We start from the raw sequence: 10,000 nt of genomic DNA, 5'->3' as shown, positions 1-10,000 counted from the left end.
CATTTATGATCTGTATTTCTGTGAATCACACACCAGACGTTCAGTAGAAACCACTCAGATTTGAAAATGTGAGCAGTAAACTGTGATGAAACTGTTTGTGTTTTGTTTGCAGTCACTATCCCAAGACGTCGTTCACGATTGTGACGGACACGCCGGAGAACCTGCGTCTGAAGCAGCAGAGTGAACTACAGAGTCAGGTGAGAGTCACACCTGTGTGTCTGGATCTGGAGCTCCTCTGACGTCCAGGACTCATCTCACTGAATCTCACATCAGAGTTTCATGATGTTTCATGATGGTGACACAAATTTGACTCTTCTGGAGGTTCATGTAGAGCAGAAGCACACAGAAACACTGCAGATATCTGGAAACCGTGTCACACGTCTGTTATTAAACCTGGATGTTTGATCACAAAGAGTATCCTGAGCCAGCCTGGGAACTGAACAGAGAAGCGCTTGAGTGATGAATATTTCAGATTCTGCAGTGTTTGTGTTTCCAGACGTTCAGATGAGGTCGTTCGGAGCGTTCGCTCGTTATGTTCAGTCGATTGAGATCGACGCTGATGTCCCACATATCACTGCACATTGTGTCTGTGTTTTACATCGGAGGACTGTGACCTAAAAACAGCTCATGGCTCATAAAACACTGCACTCACTGTAAAATATGACAGTGCTTCCGCTCATCAGGAAGTGAACGACTCAAGATCTGGTTGATTCAGTCATAGTGAATCATGTCAAACTTCAGTGAAACCAGTTTAGATTTCTTTTAGCTTTTTAAACAAAACCCTTTGACAGTGTGTGAAGATGGTTGTATAAGAGACAAAAGAGTGTGTGTGTGTGTGTGTGTGTCACACTCCTGACAGAAGGTGATGACAGACCAGAGCAGATGCTGCTCCTCTCGAGGAATCACTCTTCTGCAGGAAGTGAATCTTTAATTCAGTCAGTTTGAATCTGCTAGAAGAATCAGTCCTACAGGAAGTGATTCGCTCACTCTGAGCTGGTGCTGTCGGTCACATGCGTGTGTTTGGATCAGACTGTGATCACAGTATTGGTGACGGCGAGAGTCACTGTGATGTTTACTGTCAGAATGATTGTGTGACTGATTGAGCAGTGTTCTGACCTCATGATGTTTGCAGGTGAGATACAAGCGAGACTTTGAGGAGAGCAAAGGCCGAGGCTTCAGTATCGTCACAGACACACCGGAGCTGCAGAGACTCAGAAGAACACAGGAGCACATCAGTAACGTACGATACCTCTGTGTGTGTGTGTGTGTGTGTGTGAGGTCCCTTGGTCTCTGATAACAAACACACAATATCACACTACTGTCACTATGAATGAAAATGGACTGGAGCGACTCTGAGACGCAGGTGAGATGATCTCAGTCTGACTGTGTGACAGGATTCGTAATATAGAATATGTGATATAATATCTTCAGAGTAAGGTCCCTGATGTCTCTGTGTCTCCTCAGGTCGGCTCGCCGCGTGTGTTTATGTGACTGTGTCTCATCGTTCTCTCATCAGAGAAGAGCTCCACCCATCCAGTGTTTTAACTGCGTCTGTGGGTCACGTGATGCGGCCAGTAAACACTGATCTGTAATTACAGCCGATGAAAAGAGGAAACAGGGCTTTAAACACGTTTACTCCACTGAACTTCCTGTTGTTTAGAGCTGCTGATGTTCATAGAGTTTCGTGTTTGAAGTCACTGGAAGTTTGTAAATTCTGTGTTTTCCATTTTTTAATGACTAATTATTAATGGTTTCATTCATTTGTAATATTCAAAAAACATGTCTAATCAAATTAACTCAATTTGGATTCTGTGTTAAGATTTAATACTAATGTATCATCAAACACGTCAGAATCAATTGAGTACATAAAATGCTAATAATTTAATCAATCTTTTTAAATATAATCAAGTGAAAATATAACAATTATTTTACTAAAATCTTTTCATTTTTATTTTTAAAGTAAAAGTTTAAAACATTAAGATTTTACTCTATTCAGATATATTATAAATTAAAACATGAATTAAAACCATCTCCTGATTTAGTGAAATTCCTCAAAAATTATGTTTTATTCAGTTATCTGAAATCTTTAAAATCAGTAAAAATGAATTAAACATTTTCTGAAGTAGTTTTATAGTCTTTCTGTAGTCGAGATGCAAGTCAATATTTGTGTTGAGATGATTGGAGACTGAAATATTAATCAAGCTCTTCTGTGTTGTTGAGGATTGTTATGATCCGGTTGTGATGATGAATGTTGGAGCTGCAGGACTCGTGGAGCGGCCCATATGGCATCACACAGACGTTTGGCTGCAGAACCAACACACACGGCCAGATCAACACACACACACACACACACACACACACACACACACACACACACACACACACACACACACCAGTAGTGTAGCCAGAACAGAGACTCTGGGTGTGCATATGAAAATCTGGGTGTGCCACATTTATTGTCAGATTACTGTGCAAAATTATGGGATAGTATTTTTGTCGCACTGCTTCCGTCCAACCATACTCCTAGTGGTAATTTGGAGGACGTGTCAAAATGTAGTTATTTGTTAGATGTAATAATTTTCTTTCAAATACAATAATTGTGAACTTCTGGTACGATACTTAGACATTTCCAATCTGGCAACACTGTCTGTTGATGTTGGGCCCGGGGAGGGAGAAACAACCTCATCAGGTGTAACGTTAGGCCTTGTGTCCGGCTGTCCATCAAGCCGAGGTTTTTTGCTAAAAAAAAAATTAAGAAGGGAGCTCTGCGACATATTGCTAGCTAGCAATGTGCAATCAAAATGATCTGTTTATATCATAGACGGTTTATATGCGTGGCAAAGATCTCTGGGGAGCTGCTGGGGTCACAGTCAGCTGCTGTTTGCTGATTGGTTGGCAGTCCAAATGTCGGCAGATATATTTTAACAAAATTAATTTAAAATGTAAATTACATTTTAACATTTTTAGCATTATTGCACCATATATTGGATTCTTATTTCTGTGCCCCTGAGAGTCTGATTTAGAATGTTCAGTGACGTCACAGAACTGCCAGATTCAAACAGCTTTCGCGCGTCGGCTGGAACTGAGCCAGAGACGGACACGCTCAGCGCTTGTCATATATCACAATTAATATGCAGTGTTTTCAACCACATAATGTTTATTTTACGTTTCATACATTTAAATATACATAATCACTAGTAAAACAATGCATTGGTAGTTTGTAAAATACACACTGATGTCTATGGAAGCAGCAAAAACTATCTAATCAAATGTAATTTGCCGACGTGTTTTATTCATATATCAGACACACATAGCAGAACAATAAAGTTTACTCTATTCTTCGTCCAGTTCAACAGCCACTTACTTTCAAGTATTTCGGGAGAAACTGGGGAATTCAAGTGCTGTACGTTAAATCCGGCTGACGGGACTCTGAACTGCAGCGCTCATCTCGTCAAGATAATTTATAAAGGTTTTTAAACGAAGAATCGGAATATCAGACAGTTGACATGGTAAGCAAGTTTGTGTATATATTTTAATAAAACTAAATAAAACGAATAGCGATACATCTGTTAGTTATTGTGGCTGCGGTGTGTCACGTGACAATCGCGTCGCGATGGAAACAAGGGGTCAGTTAAAATATTTGAACTTACACGTGAAAGGGTTGATTTTAAAAAAATATATATTTTCTAAGTAAACAACAATAGCCCAAGTTTAGTAAACATTTTTTATTGAGACTATAAAAAATAATTCTGCATCTATTTTTAGGTGTGGCACAGGCACACCCGTGGCTACGCCACTGACACACACACTGAGAACACACAAGGCCAGATCAACACACACACACACACACACACACACTGAGAACACACACGGCCAGATCAACACACACACACACACACACACACACTGAGAACACACACGGCCAGATCAACACACACACACACACACACACACACACACACACACGGCCAGATCAACACTCACACACACACACACACACACACACACTGAGAACACACACGGCCAGATCAACACACACACACACACACACACACGGCCAGATCAACACTCACACACACACACACACACTGAGAACACACACGGCCAGATCAACACACACACACGGCCAGATCAACACACACACACACACACACGGCCAGATCAACACACACACACGGCCAGATCAACACTCACACACACACACACACACACACACACACACACACTGAGAACATACACGGCCAGATCAACACACACACACACACACACACACACTGAGAACACACACGGCCAGATCAACACACACACACACACGGCCAGAACAACACACACACACACACACACTCATGTTTGTGTAAAATGTGTTCATCCCATAGGTGTAATGGTTTTTATACTGTACAAACTGTATATTCTATGGCCCTACACCAACCCTACACCTAACCCTAACCCTCACAGGAAACTGTGCATTTTTACTTTCTCAAAAAAACTCATTCTGTGTGATTTATAAGCGTTTTGAAAAATGGGGACATGGGTTATGTCCTCATAAGTCACACTCTCCTTGTAATACCTGTGTCATACCCATGTCATTATACAGAGTTGTGTCCTGATATGATACAAAAACAAGAGCACACACACACGGCCAGATCAACACACACATTTACATTTAATCATTTAGCAGCAGACACTTTTATCCAAAGCAACTTACAAATGAGAACAACAAAAGCAATCAGATCAACAAGAGAACAACAACAGTATACAAGTGCCATGACAAGTCTCAGTTAGTCTAGTACAGAACACACAGCTATGTTTTTTTTTTTTTTTTTTTTTTTAAGAATAGGATAGACAAGAAAAAGTAAGGGCTAGTATTAGTTGGTCAAGTGCTGGCAAAAAAGATTTTGAAAAAGGGTAAAGACTGGCTGGGCACAGTCCAGGAAAAGGACTGTGAGAGTGATTTTGAACTTCTCTGGGATGGCACCACTAGGCGTTGTTCACTTGCAGAGCGCAAACTTCTGGAGGGAACATTGTTACGTTGTAGCAATGTGGTCTGTGAAGCTTTACTGATGATCCATCACAACTCCTAGGTTTCTGGCTGTCCTCGAGGAGTTATGGTTGACGAACCCAGCTGTATAGAGAAGTTGCGATGAAATATTGGGTTAGCTGGAACCACCAGCAGTTTTATCTTAGTAAGCGAGCAGCTACCGTCAAATCATCTGGTTGGAATGAGAGGTAGAGTTGGGTGTCATCAGCGTAGCAGTGATAAGAAAAGCCATGCTTCTGAATGACAGATCCTAATGACGTCATGTAGATGGAGAAGAGAAGTGGTCCAAGCACTGAGCCTTGAGGAACCCCAGTAGCAAGAAGTTGTGACTTAGAAACTTCACCCCTCCAAGACACACTGAGAGCACATACACAGCCAGATTCCACCTGACCAACACACATACATATGTGTTCCTGTGGCTCAGTGGTAGAGCATTGCGTTAGCAGTGTAAAAGGTTGTGGGTTCGATTCCCAGGGAACACATGATACGTAAAAAATGTTAGCCTGAATGCACTGAAAGTCGCTTTGGATAAAAGCATCTGCTAAATGCGTACATTTAAATGCATACATACTAATATAAAAGTGACGTGACATGTGGCCAAGTATGGTGACCCATACTCAGAATTAGTGCTCTTCATTTATCCCATCCAAAGTGCACACACACCGTGAACACACACCCGGAGCAGTGGGCATCTGGAGGGGGGGGGGGGGGAGTTGTGGGTTCAGTGTCTTGCTCAAGGGCACCTCAGTCGTGGGTGAAGAGAGCACTGTTCATACACTTTCTCCACCTACAATTCCTGCCGGCCTGACACTCAAACTCACAACCTTTGAGTTACGAGTCCAACTCTCTAACCATTAGGCCACGACTTCCCCAATAGGTATACGCACACACACACACACACACACACACGCTGAAATCTCAAAATTGTGTTTCTATGGAAGTAGGACCATGGTGACGCCTGTGTTTGACATGACCACATTAAAACATGACTGACATGTCACATGGGTGACGACACATGGGCTTATCAGAGACCAAACCGCACTGCAACACAAACCTAAAGTGTGTGTGTGTGACGTTCTCTCTCTCTCAGGCAAAGTATCATGAGGAGTTTGAGCGCTCGCGGGGTCGAGGCGCCACACACACCCTCGATGAGCAACACATGGCACGTCTCCATGGAGACCAGCTGATGGGCGCCAGCGACGGTTACCATGGCGTCCAGCCTCAGGTGGTTGAGATGGACCGTAGATCAGCAGGAGCCACTGGTCAGTCCATCACTAATACTCAGTCATTTACAATATTAATATGATTCTTTCTGACTTGGGTTTTAGTTTTACATTGTTTGCAGCAGCAGAATGTTTGATGTTCATCATGTTGATGTGGCACACAGACATATTTCATTATCAGTTATGATTTGTTGAATTGATTGGTTGTTGCAGACCCACGTGAAGGTTGTGTCATGTAAATAATCATCATTTGTTCATTACTTTCATCTCTGTTTTGCTTTTCATCAGTTGTTAGAGTCAAAATTTTGGGTTTGGTAAGATTTTTCAGTGTTTCTGAAAGAAGTCTCTTCTGCTCAAGGCTTCATTTGTTTGATCAAAAATACAGTAAAAGCAATGAAATAGTATTACAAATCCATTTTCTATGTGAATTTAGCCACTGTATTGAATAAATGCTTGGAAATGTGTCTGTTTTCTTCTAAATAGATGAAAAGTAAGCAGGTCTAGCATAGAGGCTGACATTTTTCAAGACTCCCGTGGGATTGGAGACAAAATCACTATTTTCATGGGCATGCTGTGATCTGTACTGTATTTATTCTTTTTTTGATTTTTTTTTTACTGTAACTGACAGATTCCGGGCAAAAACAAATACAACACGGGAGTGGGAGGGATAGGAGTCATTCTTTCGGGATTGAAAGGGGACGGGATTTCCCCACAGTTTTTTCATGGGATTGGGACGAGACGGGAGAGATTTGAAAATCCACTCCTGTGTCACTCTTTTATTCTAGCAGTGTTTAGAGCTTTTCCATAAGTAGAAGTACTTTCCCTCCATGCAATACGAGATACCTCAAGTTTTGTTTTCCTCCAGCTGTGCTCCAAGGTGTTAGTGTGCTCATCATAACACCTTGTTGGACTGTTTTCCTTCATCTCTAAGCGTAAAGGAGCATCTGTGTCTGAAGTTCTAGAAAAGAGAGAGCACATAGTTTCTATTTCAACATCAGGTTTTTCTGAGTTGTTGGATTTGCTGAGGAATTAAGACAAGTCAAGAAGATTATACATGTGTCTGTGTGTGTGTGTGTGTGTGTGTGTGTGTGTGTGTGTGTGTTTGACTCAACATCACCCATCAACCAGCTGAAGATCTGATCCACAAACGATGATGGTGATGATGATGATCCACTGTTTCTGTTTCAACATTAACTTGTTTCATCTGCAGTCATTCCTGGTTTGCTCCAGCAGGTGTGTGTCTGTGTGTGAGCGAGAACAGATGAAAGTGTTGGACTGTGTTTGTGCAGGTGTGTTCCAGCATCACTCCCATCATGCTCCGCAGCACCAGCAGGGTCACGCTCACATGCAGGCCGTCCGCAGCGTTCGCTCTCCTCCACACACGGTGAGAGAAAACACAGCTCACGCCTCACTGCGCTTCATCACACAAACACACACTTTTCTCTACAGTTGTTTATACTATACTAGAATTTGTGTGACTTTCGCACAAGTGTTGTGTCCAGCAGAGGGTGTACCGGGCGCTGTATGATTACGCCGCTCACGATCACGACGAGGTTTCCTTCCGCGACGGAGACGTGATCGTTAACGCACAGCCAATCGACGAGGGATGGATGTTTGGCACGGTCCAGCGCACCGGAAAGTCTGGCATGCTTCCGGCCAACTACGTGGAGTGTTTGCACTGAGATCATCATTCACACATGAACACAGCGTCTGTCATCACTGATCAGACAAACATCTGATTATACTCACACCAAAGCTTGCTTCTGCCACAGATAACAATTTTTAAAAAGGTAACTGCTTTTTTATATGAAAAGTTTATTTGCAAAAACAGATAACTCATGTTTTTTGTTATGTTTTCATTGTTTTATTGTGTTAGCTGTATTTTTATTTAGTTATTTTGTAACCTGATCAAAATAACCCAACTGCAGTTTGATTGAGATTAATTTGAATACACTAAGAAAAAATATGATTTTTGAAAATAGTTAAAAACGAAGTTATCTGTTTTTGCAAAAGAACTCTTCAGATCTTTTTTTTCTTGCAACTGAAAGTTTAAATCTCTATTTATACTTTTTCTCTCTCAGAATTGAGATATAAACTCATAATCTTCAGACAAAAAGTCAAAATATCTCACACTTCTGAGTTTCTAACTACACTTTTTTCTCACAATTGTAACTCTTTGTCTCTGAATAATGCAGAAACATTTTAAATTGTCAGTTACTTTGTATGATTTTTATTCTGTGGCAGAAACAAGCTTCATGAGAATCAGATGAATTAATATCTGATCGATCTGAGGTTAATAATAATCCATAATTATATAATTGATATTTGAATGAGGCTATAGACACACTGATGATCTGTTTAATGATTCATGTTCTTCATCAGTGTTATGATGCCATCACACATTACTGGGACTAGTTCTGAAGCAATGTTAATTCAGGTTGTTCGTTTACTAATCAGTTCAGTTTCTGGAGCTTGAACAGGTTGATGATGTTTTAACATACGACTGTTTGTCAGCAGTCCAGATCTGCACAGAAGCCATGTGATGTAGAAAACAATCATCTACTGTATGTAGAAACCACTCTTTTTCTAATGTTTGATTTTTAAAGTGTTCTGAAGAGGATTAAGGGTAAATGTGACTAGCTTTAGTGGCTCACTGTTCTGTTCATCACATAGACGTGATGTTCGCTTTAATTAATCACACTAGTTTGGTTTATTTACTGGAGTAACATGTTGATTTGTCAGCAAACAGGCGTTTGATCAGCATGAACGGAGTCTGATGTGATCAGTGTTAGGGTTAGGGTTAGGTGAGCTCAATCACTCACAGAGGAACCGAATAGACAAACGATTCATTCGTTCGTTCAGTTGTCTACGTGATTCAGTTCAGATCTGCTGATACAATCATCTTTAGACTGTAAACAGCTGCATGTGCTGACAGACAGTTAGAGCTCTGTCAGGTCTTCATTTCTACTGATTGCACTGATTCACATAGTCTGAATCAGTGATTCACCGCAGAACAGCTTTTTATGAATCGGGGTTCTGTCAAATTTTAAGATGAGTAAAGTACGTGATAAATGCATAACACTGGATGCATTATAAGATAAATATCAGCAGGTTGTGAGTGTGATTGTATGTGTATGGATCGCAGGAGTATGATGGGATCGAAGGTTTGAAGTGTTTTATTTACTTTATTATAAATCCTCTCATTTATCGTCACTTTGACCTATTTACCCACCTCACTGTCTTCTGTTAACATTATATAACTTGTAGTGTTCTACAGTTATTGATATTTTAATTAATAAAAAGCTTGTTCAGCATTTTGTGTGATTAGTGCTCTGTCTATGCGAGTGTGGCGCACGCGCGAATCTCAACGAAAGCGACGTGTCTCTGCGTGTGACGTCAGCGCTGGCAGGAGGTGGCGCATGCGCAGTGTGAGACTGAAGAGTGCACTGTAGGAGTCGCTGAGAAGCGTTTAAATCACAGTACGGCGTTTGTTTTGTGGCAGTTTCACATTAGCATATAATCATTTACATGGATTTATTCTGATCGACAGATCCCATGCATTCATCCCAGCAAACTTTTAAAAATGTTTTTAAAACATCAACACTCCGTAATCTCAGTAGACTGTGATTGGATCATCCTAAACAAGCGCTAAGAAATGTAACAGCTATCACGTGACATTGCTGCCTCGGTAGAAGCTCCGAAAACTATTTTACACCTAATTAATGCTATAATGGTAATC

The 10,000-nt window shown here is 41.0% G+C and overlaps 1 protein-coding gene across 2 annotated transcripts in view; it reads left to right on the top strand.

The window, feature by feature from the left end:
• The window catches only part of LOC132116471 (LIM zinc-binding domain-containing Nebulette-like), a 24,204-nt gene extending 14,634 nt beyond the window's left edge, over positions 1-9,570 (top strand). Inside the window, exons 3-7 of one of the 2 annotated variants that reach the window (XM_059525328.1) lie at positions 113-197; positions 1,133-1,240; positions 6,129-6,300; positions 7,551-7,645; positions 7,767-9,570. In XM_059525328.1, coding sequence (XP_059381311.1) covers positions 113-197; positions 1,133-1,240; positions 6,129-6,300; positions 7,551-7,645; positions 7,767-7,943 — 637 coding nt within the window. In that variant the 3' untranslated portion in view covers positions 7,944-9,570. Of the gene's footprint in view, positions 1-112; positions 198-1,132; positions 1,241-6,128; positions 6,301-7,550; positions 7,646-7,763 lie in introns of both variants that reach the window. The other variant, XM_059525327.1, reaches the window with a different exon arrangement.
• Positions 9,571-10,000: the final 430 nt, after the last annotated feature.

This window comes from Carassius carassius, chromosome 35 (genome assembly GCF_963082965.1).
Source record: "Carassius carassius chromosome 35, fCarCar2.1, whole genome shotgun sequence".
NCBI lineage: Eukaryota > Metazoa > Chordata > Actinopteri > Cypriniformes > Cyprinidae > Carassius > Carassius carassius.
This window is presented reverse-complemented; position numbering and strand designations above follow the sequence as displayed.